Source organism: Anolis carolinensis, chromosome 2 (assembly GCF_035594765.1).
Source record: "Anolis carolinensis isolate JA03-04 chromosome 2, rAnoCar3.1.pri, whole genome shotgun sequence".
Lineage (NCBI taxonomy): Eukaryota > Metazoa > Chordata > Lepidosauria > Squamata > Dactyloidae > Anolis > Anolis carolinensis.
Genome location: NC_085842.1, coordinates 44,644,409 through 44,665,220, shown reverse-complemented (window position 1 = coordinate 44,665,220; position 20,812 = coordinate 44,644,409). Strand labels below are relative to the sequence as shown.

At 39.6% G+C, this 20,812-nt stretch overlaps 1 protein-coding gene across 1 annotated transcript in view; it reads right to left on the bottom strand.

The window, feature by feature from the left end:
- Nucleotides 1–4,589: 4,589 nt before the first annotated feature.
- Nucleotides 4,590–20,812, bottom strand: part of tafa1 (TAFA chemokine like family member 1) — a 464,789-nt gene continuing 448,566 nt past the window's right edge. The window contains exons 4-5 of the mRNA XM_003217805.4: nt 10,974–11,098; nt 4,590–5,576 (exon numbers count right to left, since the gene is read on the bottom strand). Of these exons, the coding sequence (XP_003217853.1) occupies nt 5,559–5,576; nt 10,974–11,098 (143 nt within the window). The 3' untranslated portion in view covers nt 4,590–5,558. The remainder of the gene's footprint in view (nt 5,577–10,973; nt 11,099–20,812) is intronic.

Here is a 20,812-nt window from a genome sequence, read left to right as displayed (position 1 = left end):
TTTGACAATTGTCAGTTTTCTCTGCCCTTTAGGCTTTGCTGTGGTTAGAATGTGTTAGCTGATTTCTTTGTTTTTAATGTATTTTAGGAGGGAATATGTTGTATTAGGTGAAAAGGAGTTTCTCTCTAGTATGTATTTTGACTTGTAGTAAAGACTGAGTGTCTATGATCCAAAATGCTTGGAACCAGAAAGGTTTGGGATTTTGGATTTTTTTCAATAATACTAATACTAATACTACTACTAATAATAATTTTATTTCTTACCTGCCTCTCCTCATGGGAGGACATATTTGGGTTATTTGCAAGTACTCAATGAGATACGTTGGAGATGGGAGCCAAGTATCAACATGAAATTCATTTATCTATTCCTACCCCTGCCATGCACAAAAGATTTGTCTTCATCAAAATTTCAGATATCATCAGTGGAAGTTGATGAATAATATGCTTAGAACTGTAATATAGTAAAATATCTGGTATATCAAAATAATGAGAATGAGAATTTAGTTCTATCACAAAGTAGTTGCTTTAGAAATGGACAACAGAGGATTCTGGCGGAGCTTTAGTCAAAAAGCTGAGCTCTCACCCTTCACTGGATAAAGATGTAGAATAACTGGTGCATATGTGGATCTTGGAAATACTGTGAGACTATAAAGACTTAAGATCCAATATGCATTTTGGGCTACGACTTGGGACACCCCACTCATTCATGGAAACCAGTTGTGTGACTTCTGCAAGTTGTACTCTGCCTGCCTGAGAAGAAGGCAATGAGAAATCTCTGAATTAATCTTGATCAGAAAATACTTTGATAGGTTTGCAACAAGTTAGAAATTACTTAAGGGTATCCAGCAAAACAAAGACTTGACACTTTCCCACCATTCTTAAATCTGTTTACTATGAGGAAAACTCATTGCATCAGGATAGATAGTGTAGATGTGTGTGATGGCCTTCACATCAAAATTTCAAGCACATCCAGATAATTTTTGATGTTTCCTCTAGTAATGTGCAAGCCACAGTTCAGTAGCTACTACAACAGCTTTAAAATGCTTTGTAAGTCATCAAAATGGTAAACATCCACTAATATGTATCAATTTCCTTTCAAAAATTAAACCCATTGAACCCTCCATGGCACCCCCAAAATAGTGCAGACACTCTTCATGACTGTCCAAGTCCCCACCAGCAAGGAGAACCGAAAATTGCAGATTGGTTTGATTTAACTACAAACTGACATATCACTTCTACTTTGATGTAACATTTCTACCCCCTTTCTTCTTCTTAGCAGGCCCCTTTTTAAAGTGTGTGTGTGTGTGTGTGTGTGTGTGTGTGTGTGTGTGTGTGTATATATATATATATATATATATATATATATATATATATATATATAGTCCACCCAGGCCCAAGATATCCCCACATTTTCTACATTACAGTGTTCCATCACTATTTCGCAGTTCACTTTTCACGGATTCACTGTTTCACAGCTTTTCAATAAACTCTAAAAGACTATTGTAAAAAATTACAATTTACAGCCTAAAGAAGAGAGGAAGGAAAAGACAAAGGGAGAGAAAAGAAGACCAAGCAGCAACGGGAGAAAAAGGAGGCGATTTATCAACACATGATTGGTTGAAAAGACTTAAAATAGTGTATAACTACTAAAATAATGTATAAATATTAAAATATATAAATATAAAACAAATATAGTGTCCTTACTTTGTGGATTTTCACTTATTGATGGTGGTCCTGGAACCTAACCCCAGTGATACGTGAGGGAACACTGTATACCAGGGAATGGGATAGCTCACAGAATATATTGTTGGAAAAATTGACTGGCCTCCCACTGCTGTGAGGATTGCTGCTAAACTTAGAGGAAACATGGAAGCAAGGATATTGGAGTGACTGATGATACCATAATTATTTCTTGTCAAATATGCTTCAGTCCTGTATACTCAGATACTATTACCATTCTTTCTTCCAGTCCAAAGCATTTTGGGGTATTAGTCTGAAGAATGGTTAAAAAACAGATAATAAAAAAATGAGAAAACAGGGCAGCCTAGTTGCATCTTCCCTTTTGTGTGCCAAATCATCAAACCCCTATTTTAAACCCCCCCTGGTTTTAAAGAGCAGTTTGGAATTCTGTACGGACTTTCAAAAGAAAGAAAGAGTCTTTTGTGGAATAATTCTGACCCAACTTGGCTTTTCCCCAGAGATAGTGCTGGTACGCAGGGACAGCAGGAATCCTGTGACTAGCACCAGCATCAGATGTGTCAGGTTCTGCCACTGTGTGCTTTTGTTCATCAGATGTTAAGGAATTTAGGTTTGATGTAATTAAATTAATAAACAATGTCATACAAGCATTTGCGCCGAAGGTAATAGAAATAATATATGTTAATGATAATGGTTGAATCATGCTGTTTGAGATCACATGCCAGAGAACTATTACAACACATTTAAAAAAAACTACTGCGAGCTCTTAAAATGAATTGTTACGGAGGAATTTTTGGATTGTTGTTGTTTATTCATTCAATCACTTCCGACTCTTCGTGACTTCATGGATCAGCCCACGCCAGAGCTCCCTGTCGGCTGTCGCCATCCTTAACCCTCTATACCAAGAGCAGGCATGCTTTAACTCTTCAGATATTTTGACCTAGGGCATTATTCCATACACTTCCTCTGTTTCTTATCTCTTCTAAAATATTAGAAACACATCGGTGATCACAGCACTTTACACGACACATGGAGACTCCCGCTCCCGTGTCCATCATGAATTGATTTGGTGACGTGGGTAAATGGGTACAGGTCGTACGAAGCAGTGATGCCTCAGTAATCTTTCACAATCTAGCCGCATGATCCTTGCCTTGCATGGTATTTTTTTAAATTTTACATATTCATTAGAAATTGTGTTACTTCAGGAGATCCCTAATTTGGCACTTCAACATTCCCAAACCAAGAAATTCACAAGATTTCAAAGATCTCAAGGTGTTTTCTTTTTAAAGAAAGTGGGCAGGAACTGCACTCACTCATATGATAAATCTGAAAATGGATAATTTTGGAACACAGAGCCAGGAACAACAATGTGGGATGGGGAATGAGAAACAATACGCGTTGTTTTCTAATGCTACGGGACATAACACAATGGTAATGTGACGCTTCTCTCCCCTTCATGGGATGAAGTCTACCTGAAGCCTGCAGCAGATAAAACAGCCATCACTGGACCCAGAGCCTGCTTTGCTGGGCAGCAGAGAAGGCCAGAGGGTGAGAACTCTACTTAGAACTCCTGCCTGGGGCCACACTCACCAAACATACTGGGCATGGCCCCCACAGCTGTGCAATCTCACCTGAAGCCAGCAGCAGATAAAACAGCCATCACTGGCCCTCTGTCGCACCCTGTCTTGCAGACATATTAGAGCCTTACCATCGCCTTTGTAAGAGATTTTTGTGTTCCGGGAGTTTTACCATCATCTTTGCAAGGTTTTTTTGGTCTTGGAGAGTCTTTTGGGGTTCAGGGTGGGTTGGGCTATTTTAGTTTGGGTTTGGATTCTGGGTCAAGGTGGGTTGGGCAAGGCCTGTGGACTAGACAAGCTCGAGGCTCTGGGTTTATGTGCAATCGACATGTTAAACTGATCAATAAGATCTTGGCACTATAGGACTTTTACCAACATGGATAGAGACACTGGGCCATCATGAGTTCCTCCCCAAGGAACTCATATCACAGTTTACACCTCGCAGGAAGACCTAGGCTGCATTCTTGTGCCTAAACGATATCTAGAGGACTCCTTAATTGTGGGGATCTGAGAATCTCTGGGAGGGCATAAAGACTGGGAGTGGACGTTATGGGGAGGGAATCGGGAAGTGGGTGGGGGAGGGAGATGGTAACTAGACCCATATAGGTCCTTTTAAACTTGTGAAACTGCACAATATAATAATTATAATTCGGCCAGCACCTTAAACACTCTGACTCAAACACTACCTCATCCCTCTTGGCTTGTCACAAACTGTGTTTAATGTTTTAACTATTTACTATTATTAGATCTATTAGTAAACATGTTCTAAATGTTTGATTTATATATTTAAATTTCTAATTTTGTTATTTTTGAGTTGTTCTATGAGTACACCTGATGTTGTTTACTTTATTGTTTATGATTTGATCTGTTTGTTTGTTATGCTGGCATTGAATGTTTGCCAAGTTTCTGTTGTAAGCTGCCCTGAGTCCCCCTGGGGAGATAGGGTGGGATAAAAATAAAATGTATTATTACTATACTTCCTATCAGCCCCATAACAGACTATGAGAATTATAGTATCTGAAGGTGTAAAGATTCCCCAAACTCAATAAGACAGTTGGGTAGACATGTATAAACGATTACATTTCTACTGTTAATCTTGAAAATATTCAAAGAAAGAAGCCTCACTTTGATTCTTCTGCATGTTTAAATATTTTCCTCTGACCTAGTGAGATGCTTTTCCATCCCATTCAATATGATCTGAGACTTTTTAAATTAGCTACAAACAGAGAAAAAATCCCAATATGTTGCACATGTCAACCTATCTTTAAAAAAAAAAACATGAAGAAATTATTCCCAGAAAAAAAACAACAAACCATTGAATTTAGCAATCAGCATTTTTTGTTTTTTTGTTTTTTACTAGAGTTGTCTATGCCAGCTATACAAAGTCTGTAGACAATGATCTGTACACTGCATCTTTAATAAGGTTGCCCACAGTCTACCAAAAGTCTGCCAAAGAAATGTCCAAATGGAGACTGTGCCTTTTTAAAATGCTGGGACGGAGTCGTTTCCTTATTTCTGGGACAGCTAATTGCTCCAAAAGATGTCCTTGGAAGAGGGTAGAACTGGTGGTGTTACATAGCAATTAAGTATAAAGTATGTTTAATGTAAGCAAAGCCAGCATGCTAATGTTCCATGAAAAGAAAAAGGAAAAGGACTCCAGAACACAAGAAAATGGAGTTGAATGTCCAGTTGAAAGAATCGTAATCATAATTTTAAAGAAGAACAAACTTCAGTCCTTATATAAGTAGACATCATGGTCACTATCCTCTTTCTGTTGTCTCCTTTCTTCTTCTTCTTCCTTACTATTTTTTTCCAAAACGCAAAATCAAAAACCCCTCAAAACCAAACAGTTAGAAAGCAGTTGCAGTAAAGTGTGGTTCTGCTTAGTTTCTCAGAGAGTCAGACTTTATTTCAAAATACCTTAATATATGTATATATTTTTAAAGTGGTACAAAGAAGAAACTGTAAATCCACACTAATATGACTGTTGCTCATATCTTCAAATGATCAAATTTGCTCTTAAAGAACTGCTTCTCTTCCTCTTCACACACTCTCGCAGTTTTTATGCCATTGCTGCCAGATCTGGTGCGTTATTTTCCTAGGGTATTTAACTCCATTTAAGTAAAGCCACTGTAGTTTCCTCTGGTACAGAGTTAAAGTGCAAATTAAAAAAAAAATCCCATTTGGCCTGTGAAAGCTGGAGATGGTTTAAAGTTTAAAGGTTCTTTGTCCTCTTGACTATCAGGGGGATCCTTCACTGGCTGCTGTCAGAAGATTTTTTTTGTTAGGTTCTCGGATGAATCTGCAAAGACAAAATGCAGAAAAATTAGATGCAGACTCTCGAGAAGCATCTTGATTTTCCAGTTGAGCTGGCATGAGCTGTCTTCCCAAATAGTCAGGACTCTGGAGAAGATAGATACTGAATAGAAGGCAAGGAAGTAATCCCTACCCAGCTCTTATCATTCGAAAGCTTAAAAACTAATGGTCCTCTTCCATTGTAGGCAGCTAAAACCTCGCTGCTTCATCTTCTTAAGTAGCATCCTAAGAAGCAACCTTAAAGAACGTCCTCTTCAATAAGAATTCTTCACTTCTTGTTGCCTCTTTGGACAGGAATAATTGGAGCTTTTCAACAATGTTGCTGTGTGTTCCTATCAGATCTTTCACCCGCTCTGTTAAGGTGCTTCTGGACCATAACGTCACAATGAAAACATTAACGAAAATATTAATAGGGGGTTCTGAAGCTGAAAGATGGGAAGATTAAAACATGATGGTTCATAGGCCTAATGGCAGGAAAACATACACTCTGAATGCCATGACTTGACAAGTTTGCAGGAAACTGGTCGCACACATACAAGCATGGTATCCAAGACCAATCCTCCCATGAGTCTACCTCAGGAGCTGATCTGGTGTGAGATAATTGGGCAATAAGTTCCTTCTTAATTCTTTCTTGTGTGTTTTTACTATTAGAAAAGAGAAGAGATATTTGTGAAACTCTCTGCCTCTTGAATTAAAACAAATTTGTAGGATATGGAAATGGGCATTCACTGAAAAAAAAAGGATGACCAAGTCTCATACAGTATTATTAAATGGCTTACACACTTCATCATTTACTAACATGGGTGCAATAATCTGCCCTTGCTGGAAATTGCTGATCTGGGTTCTACTGATTCAGAGGGCCAATTGTATTCCCTTCTCTTTTTGAACAGTTTATTTGGGAATGGCCTTTAATTTAATTGTACGATGTACAATGATAATAAAGTTATTCTATTCTATTCTATTCTATTCTATTCTATTCTATTTGAAACAAAAAAAAAATTATGAGCCTCTGGTCACGCAGCATCCTAGCCACATTTCCTGGCAAGATGAATATGCATAATACCTATTCAATGGAAGAACCTCCCTGTACCATAGGGATCATACGGGTTCTCATGAACAGCTATGGTTAGGCTTTCTATTGCCAAGGAGGAGCGAGAGAAAACCCTTTTGTAAAATTTTGCAGTGAACCTCCAGATTTCAAAGTCTTCTTCCCCAAACCACCCGCACAGTGAATGCAGAAAATATAAGACTGAAAGTTTTAATGCTGTTTCAGAGAATGCTCTTTCTCAACCCTTTTTTGAAAGCAGGTGAAGGAAAAAGTGTTAATCATCCAGATGCTCTGATCAACCCATCCCAGAAGCCTCAGCCAACTTGGGATTGTGGGAGTTTTGATCTAAGGCATCTGGAGGTTCAAGGGCTGTCCCGCCTACTCTAAGATGTCCAGCTTGATTTCTTGATTTCTTAAAGGAAAAGGGGAAAAAACCCTAACTAGAGTATCACCAGCTTGGCTCTGATTAACTTCCTTCCTCCTGGTGGCCCACAGTGCAGAAGAACAGGAGATAATGGCTGCAGAAGCTTTGTTGAGCTGCCCGGCGGTGAAATGGCACTTGAATGGGAGGCAGAGAAATAGGCCTTTCATTTCAGCTCCCTGCGTCTAATGCATAAAAGCCTGAACTCTGACACTGGACTCTTGTAGTACACCTTGTTCTCATGAAAGACTTGAAGGAGGTGAAGTGATGCTTGGTATTGATTCAACTTCTGATGGTGACAGAGCAAGCTCCAAATAGCATTTCTTTTGTCAAAAAAGAGTGGGGAAATGAAAAATGAAAAGAATGAAAGTAGTAAAGAAATAAAATAGGTCAACAAGCTGGTGCTCTGGAGGAGACCTTAGCGGTGCGACTCAGAGAATTTTCTGTTCTGCCTTCTGACACTTTGCCATTTTGTGTAATGAGGCTGGGGCAGGGGTAGGAGAGGGAGGAGGCACACAAAGCCCTGGAGCTCAAAGAATCCTCTAAAATGTTAATAGTTGCTAAAACAATGTTTTGTTTTCCTGATGAAAAAAGGAAACACATTTTTTTTAAAAAAGTAGAAGCAGGGGAAAAAGAACACTGGCATCTTAGCTAGGGCACCAGTCCAGGAGAGTGGTATCAATGTCGTCTTTACAGGCTTCTTACTCAGCTGGAGGGGGGGGGGAATACAAAAATCTAGCAGTCTTTACTTTTTTAACACAAGAGCATTGAATAGACATAGTGAGAAGTGAGGAGTAGGAGTAGAAAACCAGTGTGGCGTTGTGGTTTGTGCATTTGGTAACATTTATGGAAGCCATGGTTCAAATCCCCACTTGGATGTGGAACTGCACTGGGTGAACCCAGGCAAGCCATACTCTCTTATTCCTGGAGGAGAGCGAAGGCAACCCCTTTCCAAACAAATCTTGCAAAGACCTCACCTCAGTTTCTCCATAAGCCAGGAACAGTTTGAAGCCACACAACAACAGTAACAACAAAGCGTCATGAAAACATCAGCAGAAATCTCCTCAAAGATCCAAACCCATTCATAAATGAAGAGTGCACCACTTGTTGGCTTTAGCTGAAGATGTACAAGAGTAAGTAAGATGGAAACGTTACAAATCATGCTGGATGTGCTCTAGAAGATCAAAGATGTGATGGGGTTTGCTCATTTAACTTCATCAAACACACTTCCCTTCTCTTAGAATCATTTTCCCTTAAATGGAGCTTCACAAATCCATTGATCTTGCTGACTGCCCAGTTTGGCAATTGCTATTCAAATGTATTCATTTGTCCTTCTTTCTGTATATATGTACCAGCACCAGAATGGCTACAGAATTTGTCTACAGCAGTGATTCTCAATCTGTGGATCCCCAGATGTTTTGGCCTTCAACTCCTAGAAATCCTAACAGCTGGTAAACTGGCTGAGATTTATTGGAGTTGTAGGCCAAAACACCTGGGGACCCACAGGTTGAGAACCACTGCTGTAGACAAATTCTGTAGCCATTCTGGTGCTGGTACATATTGAGAACCACTGGTCTACAGGATGAATAAACCCTGGAAAAATCTTCTTAACTCATAATGGCAATATCTTTTTTCAAGTTAACTATTGTAGTTGCTAGCCATTTTGGCTGCGATATGGCCTCATTGAGGAAAGGCTAGACAGAAATGCTGCATTTGCATCAAGATCTAAAATGATATGTATTTGTTCTACATAAAAGTAGAAACAATACATTTGGGTGCTGTGACAACTTGCACCCCTTTCTCACTTTCAATGTAGAGCTCATTAGCTTTGCATATTTCCACTGATATCAAACTCAGTGCATGCATTCTGTGTAGACAGTGTTTAAGAGACAGATCTTATGCTGATCCCACTAATTTACCATCAGTAGATGTAATATTTCTGTAATGTTTTCACATAACGAAGCAAAACATTACAGGAATCTATACTGCTAAGGTGCTGCATGCAGGCTAATTAAAATTATCCCTGTAGGGAAATGATAGAAAAAGTACAGGGTAGGGTGGGGGAGTTGTTTCATTTCTGAACTTTCATGTCTATGGGAACTTAATTGAAATGAGATACAATAATCCATACAGAGTAGATTGAGCCGTATATCTGAATATTAATGGCGCTTCTAAGAGGCTAACAACAGTGTCTAGCCACTGGATATTAACTCACAGCTGGTATGCAGAATGCTGTCTGTAGCAGAAAAGAACCAGAACTAATAAATGGAGCTCTAATATATATCGTCAAATGCAAAACGTAGTCCAACTTATTACAAATATTGCAAGTTAAAGCAGGTTTACATAGCTAAAGCAACTTTTAAAGGACAATAGTTTTATGCATTCCCATATATTTGTTCCAGTGTTCCTCATACATCGGCAGGAGAGGGCAGCTTTCAAAAGCATCATAATATACAGGGGCAATGACCCCACAGACAGGAGGAGTCATTCTTCCAGTTGGGATTTACAGGTCAAGAACAGAAATGAATAAATCAATACTACAGAATTTCTCTACATGCCATTCCAATAATTTTCCCTAGTGAAATTTTGCAAATTACAAAACAAAATCTGCCAGAGGACTTCTTGGGGGGAGGAGGAAACCGTGAACTCCCAGATTGATCAAATAATTATTCATGAAGTGTCATAGCCCCTTCCTCCCAACACATTTATACCTCTATTTCATTTATCAGATGTGAATTTGAATGAGGAATTGACTTTGGGAAGAGAATGCACTATTTTGCTCTATGTACTGGTGACTGACCATTGATCTTATTCAGAATAAAACAGTTTTATGTGTTTATACTTATGGCAGAAGACAGATAATAGGATCTTTGATCTGGCTCTTTCCTTACCTTTCCTTTCCTTTCCTTTCCTGACCTTTCATTTCCTTTCCTGAAAATGGCTCTGTCCATTGTAGGTACTATTGAAAAACGTGCTAAGCCATGGCATTTGGAATAAAGATTCCATAAATTATTCCTTGACCTTCCCATAACCCCAACATTACATGGAGTGACTGGGCAAACCAGGGCAGGATGTTCTATCATAAAACAATGGGGACAGGGTGGGGTCGGACACAGCAGTAATCCCTATTTCCCACCAAAATAACAAATTATACTTTTGTTGAAAGTATTTCACTGTCTGAAACTACAGTGGTTGAAAGGGCTGCTTTAACCATCCAATGATCAGAAATTCACTAAGTGTAATTTTTAACAATCAGACCTAGCCCTGCTGACAGGTTGTTATTTTATTCCCTGGAGGGAAATTGCTTTTAAAAAAGTGTCACGGCAATTCAGTTCAATGCAGCCAGCTCATAGAGTTCAACTAAGGACTCACCTCTGACTCATTTGGGCAGTAAGTGAGGGCTATTGCATCTGAGTAAATGTCAACTTTTATGCTCTTTCCAAAGATCAGGAACAGGGTGGAGGGTGGGTGGGATAAAACTACCTGTCTGCATCCCTGTGTGAGTATGTGCTTTGAAATCACCTGTCAACGTATGGTGGCCTCATGAATTTCATAGCGATTTCTTAAGGAATCCTCAGAGCTGTTTTTGCCAGTTCCTTCCTCTGAAATGTACTTTATGGCGCAATAGTTCTCAACCTGTGTGTCCCCAGGTGTTTTGGCCTACAACTCCCAGAAATCCCATCCAGTTTACCAGCTGTTAGGATTTCTGGGAGTTGAAGGCCAAACCATCTGGGGACCCACAGGCTGAGAACTATTGCTATAGCACTTGGTATTCATTGCTGGTCTCTCATCCAAGTACAGAAAATAGTATCTTTTGCCCAGAATTTTTTTGTGTAAAGATTTTTTTCTTTTGCAAAATACTTTTAAGCAGTGGAAGAAATCACCATCCAATAATACCAGGAAAAATAACTTACTCTGGTGGTCTTGACTTTATTGCCAGTTGCACACATCCATCCTGAATTGTCCGGTAATGTCTTGCATTCCTCACCCTCTAGGCAGGGCTCCATCTCGCACCACCATTTCCCAATAACTATGGATGCTGAAAGAGAAGAGGAATAGAATTTGCAAATGAACCCTGCTGTGTAAATAATTTATTCCAATTTACTTGGCTCCATCGAGCAAATGCTAACAGTGTGTTGGATTCATTTGCACCTCAACGCAGTCTGCACTGCACCTTAGATTTAGAAATACATATCTGGAATGTTGCATCAGAAATGAGAAAATGTTTTATTTATTATTTATTTGATTCCTATCCTGCCTTTCTCCCAAAAGTGGCTTGAAATAGAAGTTTACATAAATGGCTAAGATAACTTGGGGTCCAATGTTTTCGAAAAGCACTTAACAATCAATCCAATTAAAACATTTATGTGAAGCAATTAAAATGCATCAAGCACACACACACATATAACCAGCACACCAATTGCATATCCTTTAAACTCCAGTAAAAGATTGGAGGCCTGTTTAAATAAGAAGGTAAGAAAAAAGAGAGAAGAGAGATAGTTCCATTGCCTAGGAGCAGCTACTGAGTTCTTGCCAGATAAGCCTGTAGGATGGATAAGGTGGGATGGAAAGAAAGCCAGCCCCTGAAGCTTGAGCTGGCTCATGTGGGAGATATAGGGGTTCATACAGGGAAAGAAATGATAGCCAATCCCATAGGTGATAGTGATAGAATAACCACTGTCACTAAAAGATGAAAATATAGTTGAAATAAAGAGAAGGAAATCCTCCCCAACCAAGCAGGGCAACTCAACCACCAAGTGCCTCAACTAAGGGAGCAAATTACGATCTCTGTATCCATAGAACTTAAAATGGAAACTGGAAACTATGGATAATAGCAAACCCTATTGAAATGAATTACTTCTGCTGGCTGTAACCGTAGAACATACATGTCAAACACAAGATCCATGGGCCGAATCCAGTCAGACACATCATCAAGGCAACATTTATACAATCATACAATTACAAACCACTTTTTGATTCCAAACATAAGAACAATTAGTTCAACACCCCTGCTGTAGTGTTTCTAAAGGACCTAGAAAATTCCTAGAGACATATTCTTTCTATGAATTTGTTAGGTCCTATGGTAACTTTCTGTTCAAGGATTCCAGAGAATAACTCAGAAGATCTAGAGAGGACATACTTTGTTAAATGAGGGTGAGTGAAACTACATGTACCAGTCCTGTAGGTATAGGGAGTTGTATTGAATTCGCACACCTGGCTTGAGTAACTAGTTTGTCCATATAGCCCATCATTATGAGAAACAAGTCACTTTTTAAAGTCACTTGTGAAAGGGCTACTCAGTCTTAATTCAGATAAACGTCCCATAAGAAGGGAGAGGGCAGGGGAGAGTGTTCAACTGGTCACAGTCTTCTCTAGTGTGAAGATAAGTACATCAGAAGAACACATTATTTCTAAACTGATGTCTGAATTATACTGCTCCAGATGCTTCCAGTTCTATAGGGCCTTTGCTGTCACCAGTTGCAACCAACAGTCTTCCATAGAAAATAATAGAGCTTTAACTCACCAATCAACTTATTAAGTTATCAGTTCCCTAGGTTTTCCCCCAAATTCACCAGACTGCTTAATTAACGTCAAAGCCAAATGGGGAATTAGATCATCAGAATTTGTTACATTCTGTTAGAGTGGGTGCCTCTCACTTCATCACATTCAGGAAAATGGGAATGCCTGCTCTCTCTGGAGAATTAATAGAAATGAAAGAAATGCATTGCATGGCCCTGCTGTCGAACTGGTTAATCTGTGTTCTTTCTTTAGATGCGGGGGGGGGGGGGGGGGAGATATCTTTTTGGAGACCCAATCGGAGCAGAAGAGCTCAGTTTGGCAAAGAAGGTGAAAAGTAATATGTCTTGCAATAGAAAATGGCATGTGAGGAGTGGGTACTTTGCTTAGACCAGTGGTTCTCAACCTGAGGTCTCCAGATGTTTTTGGCCTTCAACTCCCAGAAATCCTAACAGCTGGTAAATTGGCTGGGATTTCTGGGAGTTGTAAGCCAAAAACATCTGGGGACTGTAGGTTGAGAACTACTGGCTTAGACAGAGATGAAGGCCCATAAGCAATCAAGACACTTTCAGAATGTTATTCTTTTAGGTCTAACAAATAGGTATATCCAATTGAGCTTGTATGGAAGGAACACAGTTGGAGTCTTCCTGCAGACAACATGTATGTTGACTCTTGGTAACCTTTCCTCCTATTACATTACATTCGGGATTGTTTTCTGTTCTATCATAGAGTATAACATACACTCTTTTACATTACTAAAATGAATCCTGTTATAGTCTTGCTCATATTGCATACACATTGGATAACTGAATGAAAAATGTTATGTAGTGTTTCTAAGGTTGGTCTCGACCCTTTGGAAATGGCCTTGGAAATTTGTAGCACTACTAGTCATAGAATCATAGAATCATAGAATAGTAGAGTTGGAAGAGACCACATGGGCCATCTAGTCCAACCCCCTGCTAAGAAGCAGGAAATCGCATTCAAAGCACCCCCGACAGATGGCCATCCAGCCTCTGCTTAAAAGCCTCCAAGGAAGGAGCCTCCACCACAGCCCCGGGGAGAGAGTTCCACTGTCGAACAGCTCTCACAGTGAGGAAGTTCTTCCTGATGTTCAGGTGGAATCTCCTTTCCTGTAGTTTGAAGCCATTGTTCCGTGTCCTAGTCTGCAGGGCAGCAGAAAACAAGCTTGCTCCCTCTTCCCTATGACTTCCCTTCACATATTTGTACATGGCTATCATGTCTCCTCTCAGCCTTCTCTTCTGCAGGCTAAACATGCCCAGCTCTTTAAGCCGCTCCTCATAGGGCTTGTTCTCCAGACCCTTAATCATTTTAGTCGCCCTCCTCTGGACGCTTTCCAGCTTGTCAACATCTCCCTTCAACTGTGGTGCCCAAAATTGGACACAGTATTCCAGGTGTAGTCATCATTGTCATCACCATCATAATCTATATTTATATATCACTTTCTACCTTTAAAAATGTGCACTGAATTGACCAGTGATTGATGGGCATGCTGCCCATTCCACGACATCACTGGACTTCCGGCAGAGGCCCCACCCACAAGTGGAGTGGAAGCATCAAATTACTCTTTCCTCTCAACATGGGTGACTGCCCATGTTGTGCTGGTTCCAATGGAGCCAGCACGGAACCTCGTCATGAGGGCAATGCTTCCCACATGTGGCAGATTTGCCCTGCTGACTGTCTAGATCAGTGGTTCTCAACATGTGGATTCCCAGGTGTTTTGGTCCACAACTCCCAGAAATCCCAGTCAGTATACCAGCTATTAGGAAATTCTGAGAATTGAAGGCCAAAACATCCAAAACAGGTTGAGAACCACTGCTCTAAATCTTTTGCAAAGCCAGGTGAAGCAGAACGCTTCACCTGGCCTTTTTGATAATGTCGTAAGACTGAGAAAATCTGACTTTCCCAAAATCTACCAGTGGATTTTCATGGCTGTCTGAGCAGAGTTTTGAATCATGATTATGAGAGTTAGAGTCCAACACTCAAACCATTCTACCTCAATGCCTCTTCATAACTTCTATAGCAGACTGTTTTTCCTGTATATACAGGCTCTCATTTAGAAATGTGCTTTAAATTATTTAGAGAGCCTAAATGACTGGAGGCTCCCTAATTCAGAAGTTATCTCACAACATGAGAAGAGCAGGAAAGAACCAGATGATCTGAGAGGTGGGAATAAACATGAAAATCCCACAGCACCTTTGAGCTGATATTAACTGATTATACCAAATGATTATTGATGCTATTAATCAAGTTTCATCATCATCATCATCATCTTCATCATCATAATCATTTAATTACTTATTAATCGCTCTCCATTCACGATGCTCTAGGCGATTTACAAGATAAAATTGTAAAGGATAAAAATACATACATACAAATATTGATAAAATTAACATAGATTAAAAGCTCTAGTAAAGAGCCAGGTCTTGAGTGCTAGGGTAAAAAGCCCTAACTCATGCATGGCTCTCATATAGGGCGGCAAGGCATTCCATAAGGCAGGGGCAGAGATAGAAAAAGCTCTGCACCTGGTCCTTTCCAAGTGCACTTCTCTAGGACCCGGTACATAAAGTAAGTCTCGTTGGGATGGTCGTTGCGACCTCCGATGATGGGTGAAGGAGAGACAGTCCCTAAGGTATGATGGGCCCTGGCTGTAAAGAGTTTTAAAGGTCAGAACTAGCATCTTATATAGACTACGGTAATCAGTTGGAAGCCAATGCAGATGCTGCAGCACTGGTGATTGGAGGAAGTTTGGAGGAAATTAGATTGGGTCAGGTGCACACACACACACACACACACCACAGCTTATTGAAAACTAGCATTTTCATAATGTTTTGCAACCCAATGGTTCAGTAATTATACCATCATATGCAGATCTTTATAATTATTCTAAAAATATATTCTATGCCACAACTAACCGCTTTTATTATAGAATGAGATGATTTTAGCTGAATTTGTAGTAATCTCAATTAGAGCAGACTCACTTAATCAATTGTTGAATGATGATTCAACATGCTGGTAAATCTCATTGATTCAATGAGTCCGCTTTATTATCAACAGGATTCAGCCTTTTGGTTTAAATTTTTGTGTATTTTTGAATGCCATTAGTGATGGCAGATGCTCGTTAGCTGACTGAAAATGTATTAAACTGTATTTAAAATATTACATTTTCATTTAAAACAATTTAAAATGTTTGTAATGGCTCATGCTTTCACAAGGATCGTTTAATGGAGAGGCACTGATATCCATTCACAAGACATACTCATTGCATAAATGTATTTGTTGTGAGGATGTATTCTGACTCCAAAGTCACATAGTTTCTCCTATATTGCCACATACATCATAAGTCATTTGGAACAGAAATTCTCCAATATTGGTTCCAAAGCTAAGGCTGCTTTTTCCCCACTGCAATTTGTTTGCTGCATTTTTAATCACCCTTTTTCCAATGAGGTGCATTAATAATGAACAAGTGCCAAGCGGGTTACCCTACAGTAATTCAGTATTCTTTGGATAGCCACAGAACAAATTCCCTCATCGTATGGGGGTTCTTTTAACTTTCTGGCACAATGTTCTCAGCTGTAGATATAAATAAATATACATGTAAGCATGCATAGGCCTCTTGAGGCAGACAGGACACAAAGTTAGAACATGAATCTAAACTTTGCCACACTGAAATTTTGCAGGCCAATCTCATGTCTGTCTACTCAGAAGTAATTTCCACTGTATTAAGTGGAGAGTATATCCAGTTAAGTGCAATTACATACCTATATCCCCGGAAGTACGCTTCTTTGAGCACACTAGAACTTACTTCTGAGTGCACTGTTTGTGTTTAATTGTGTTCTGTTTTAATGTTTGTATATTTGAATATTTTAAATTGGATACCAATGCTTTTATGTGAAGCCGTTTTGAGTCCCCTTTGGGGAGATAAAGCAGATTATTATTATTATTATTATTATTATTATTATTATTATTATTATTGACACAACAACATTGTATGACACAGCAAACAAGATAGATATGCTGGATTTCATATCACAAAATCACAAGTCGAACACTTCCCAAGTGTTTAGGACTGTGTGATGTATTTTCGGATGATGCACTCAGATCCCAGTAGGGTGGCTTTTTGCAGCTGGCAGATTGTAATTTTGTCAATATCTATTGTTTCCAAATGCCAGCTGAGATCTTTTGGCATGGCACCCAATGTGCCGATCACCACCGGGACCACCTATACTGGTTTCTGCCAGAGTCTTTGAAGTTCAATCTTGAAATCCTGATAGTGGCTGAGTTTTTCCTGTTGTTATTATTATTATTATTATTATTATTATTATTATTATTATTATTATTATTATTATATACAAATCAAACTGTGCTGTTGATATATTTAAAATCAGATTGGGGAGTTCTTTAAAAATTGAAGGTTGTTTCTACAGCAGAGAGGGAGACAACAATTTCTGAACAAAACAAGGATCTTAACAAGTGGGGATAGATGCGAACCATTCTTTCCTTTTCAGTCTTCTGTCTAGAAATCTAGATGCAGCTAGGATGCTAATAACTAAGCCAGAGCACCATGACTGAAATGAACCCTCTTTTGTTTTGTTTATACAGAAGTGAATAATTGTTGTACAGTATCACTTTACTAAAAGTATAAATAACTTCGTTTTTTCTCTTTATTCTTTTTTTATTGTTTCAGCATTACAACATCTTGTTTACACTTAGCTTCCGTTGGTGCTCATATTCATACACACTTCATTTCCATGTAACATTACTGCACCTTCCCTTTTAACACACTCTTCTTCTCTTTAAAAAACTGTACTGAAGGGGAACCTGAAACTTTTAGCCAGTGTGGGACGATAGGGATTGTATTCCAGTAATATTCAGAAAGCCACAGCTTCCTCAGCCTGCCTTGATCTAGCTGAGGACCAACTTTTTTCATATCAGGAGTGACTTGAGAAACTGCAAGTTGCTTCTGGTGTGAGAGAATTGGCCGTTTGCAAGGTCATTGCCCAGGGGACGCCCGGATGTTTGATGTTTTATCATCCTGTGGGAGGATTCCCTCATATCCCCGCATGGGGAACTATTTATTTATTTATTTACAACATTTATACCTCACCCTTCCCACCCGAGGGGACTAGAGCTGACAGACAGGAGCTCACCCCACTCCCCGAATTCTAACTGCTGCCAGCACAAGAGTTTAACCCATTGTGCCACCGGGGGCCAACTAAGAATAGAAAAGTGCAAGATCTGCCTTAAGTGGTACATTCTGAAAATATTAAACTCCAGGGGTAATATTTCAAACTTTATGATATCTAACAGAAAGAAGATAACTTCTTTTTGATTTAAGACAGCATGTTGCCAAATCCTGTTATCACTGCCCTTGATTGAAAGGAGAGATAAAAACTCCGCCATCCCATCAAACTCATAGCAGGTACATAACCTTTTGCCTGAAACATTTCGCTTGTGGTAAACAAGGGATGCCATTGTAAATGCAAGCACGTCATCACAGAGGATGTATTTAATGGAAAACCTGGCAATGCCACATATTACTCTAGAAAGAAATATTAGATGTAAACTGTATCAATGGCTATAAAACCAAGATGGATCTTTGGAATCAAAGGTTTGGGGGCCATCATATGGACTAGCTGCTTCATTTAGTAGTTTAGTTCTATATCTCCGAGATTGATGGATTTAGCTTCTGGAATGACAGATCATCCTTCAACTGACCTAAAGCCTTACTTCAGAGTAGATGCAGAGCAATAAATGATGCAGAAAGCACAGGGATAGACCTTCTATTGGTTGTTCCACATCCAGTTATCTGCCAGTGTTTACTGATCCTTTTCATAATTGGTTCAAGGAGAGTGTTAAAGGCAGTGGGTGAGCTTTCCCCCCGCATAAAAACACATAAACTCCTATCAGTTACAAAACATAGTGGAACAAAAGAGAGAGAAAACCATATGGGAGTGGAAATGAAAGAATATGACTATTATGGAGTCCTTGAGAAATGCCCCAAGATGGTGGTAACGTTGTCTGGATCTTTGATACTGTTATAGTATGTACAGGAAATATATCTGCAAGAACCATAACTTTCTGACATTAATGCTCTTTCTGAATGTGCTGCTGTTACAGCCACAGAACTCCTAATATCTTTTCTGTCCCTGTATTTCTCCTTCTATTAACTTTGGGCAGATGCAGTATAAGATAAAGGTTTCTTGTTTACTACTTGTATGATAGGGAGCCCCCAGTGGCACAGTGGGTTACACCGCTGAGCTGCTGAACTTGTTGACCGAAAGGTCGGTGGTTTGAATCCGGGGAGTGAGTGAGCTCCCGCTGTTACCCCAGCTTTTGCCAACCTAGCAGTTCGAAAACGTGCAAATGTGAGTACATCAATAGGTACCGCTCTGGCGAGAAGGTAACGGAGCTCCATGCCGTCATGCCAGCCACATGATCTTGGAGATCATGCTGGCACCATGATCTTGGCCATCTCTTGGGGTGCTTTGAATGTGACTTTCCTGCTTCTTGGCAGGGGGTTGGACTGGATGGCCCATGAAGTCTCTTCCAACTCTATGATTCTATTATTCTATGAGGTGTCTACAGACAATGCCAGCTCTTCGGCTTAGACATGGAGATGAGCACCAACCCCCAGAATCGGACATGACTAGACTCAATGTCAGAGGAAAACCTTTACTTTTACCTTTACTTGTATGATGCTGACAATTCAAATATTGGCCTTTCTGAAAAAATGTAGATAAATCTCAAAAGCCTGCAACACAAGTACTAAATGCATTGAAGATATAGTAATCGATCCAATAGTCTCTCCGAAAATCTATGTAAGTTATTTCTCTGTGAAACACTTTAAAAGGTCAAAAGGATTTATAGTAGATCCCTGTTGTCATTCTTTGGTTTAAATTGTCTGAAGAATTTACAACTGGAAACATATCTTAATGAAAAAAAGAAACCTTTTAGCTGGGTGGGTTTAAAATCTATTATGTTATCGTATTTTTTGACAAACAAGATTTTTAAAATGAAATGTCCAGGGTCAGATTTCTCCTTCAGACTTTAAATGCTGATATGAAGATTGGTATTTGACTAGTGTTAATAGTCAGCATGCCAATCATTAAAGTGATGACATTTGTATTGAAATTTACCAGACAGCAGCCTGAATCTAGAGTTCTTATGGATTAGTAGAAGGAGGTTGGATGTGTCAGGTCCTACTTTTCTTTCAATTCCCTTTGGCCTGGCAAAGTGAATTGAGAAGGTTGAAGTCTCATCCCCCAAAAATCCATTGTGGCGATGTTATGCCAGTACTGCTGAGAAATTAGAGGCAATACAAATGGACTTCCTGCTTTCTCTACTGGAAGATTCTGCTGAATCTAGATCCTTCCAAGAGGTCTTCCAACCATGGAAAATTATGGAAACTCCATAGGACTTATGGAGTTTTCATAAGTCAACAGTCAATTTGAAGTATCTAAAGGCTCTGGGATATTTCTGATATGCAAAGTCTCAGTGTTCAACATGCCTTCGGTTGGAAAAACCATGATTTCTAAACCTTTTTTTTAATGTCTACTTTATATAATACTAGCTTGGAGACCTGGCGGTGCCTGGGTTATTTGAAAAGGGCATTTGATGGCTAGGTTATTTGTTGGCTGGGTTCAGTGCTCTCTGGCTAAGGGTGAACTACAATTCCCAAAATAAAGGTCAAATCCCATAACCCCCTGCAGTGTATTTAGTTGGTCATGGGGCTTCTCGGTTCCAAGTTTGGTCCCAGTCTACTGTCGGTGTGGTCACTGTTTCTGTGGATACAGGAGAACTATAACTCCCAGAATCAAGGTCAGTTCCCCCCCCCCAAACCCCCCTGTATGTTCAATTGGTTATGGGGGTTCTGTGTGCCAATTTTGGTCCTGGTCCACCATCAGTGGGGTTCAGAGTCCCAGTACCTACAACTAACAAATGTCAAGGCCAACTCCATTCCAAATCCACCAGTATTCAAATTAGGGCATATTGAGTATGCATGCCAAATTTGATGCAGTTTCATTTTTGTTTGCATTCAAAGTGCTCTCTGGATGTAGGTGAGCTATAATTCCTATAAATCAAGGTGAATTTTCCCCAAAGCCCTCCTGTATTTTTTGTTGGTCATGAGGGTTGTGTGTGCCAAGTTAGGTCCAGAGCTATTGCTGGTGGGGTCCAGAGTGCTCTTTGATTGTAGGTGAACTATACATACCAGTAC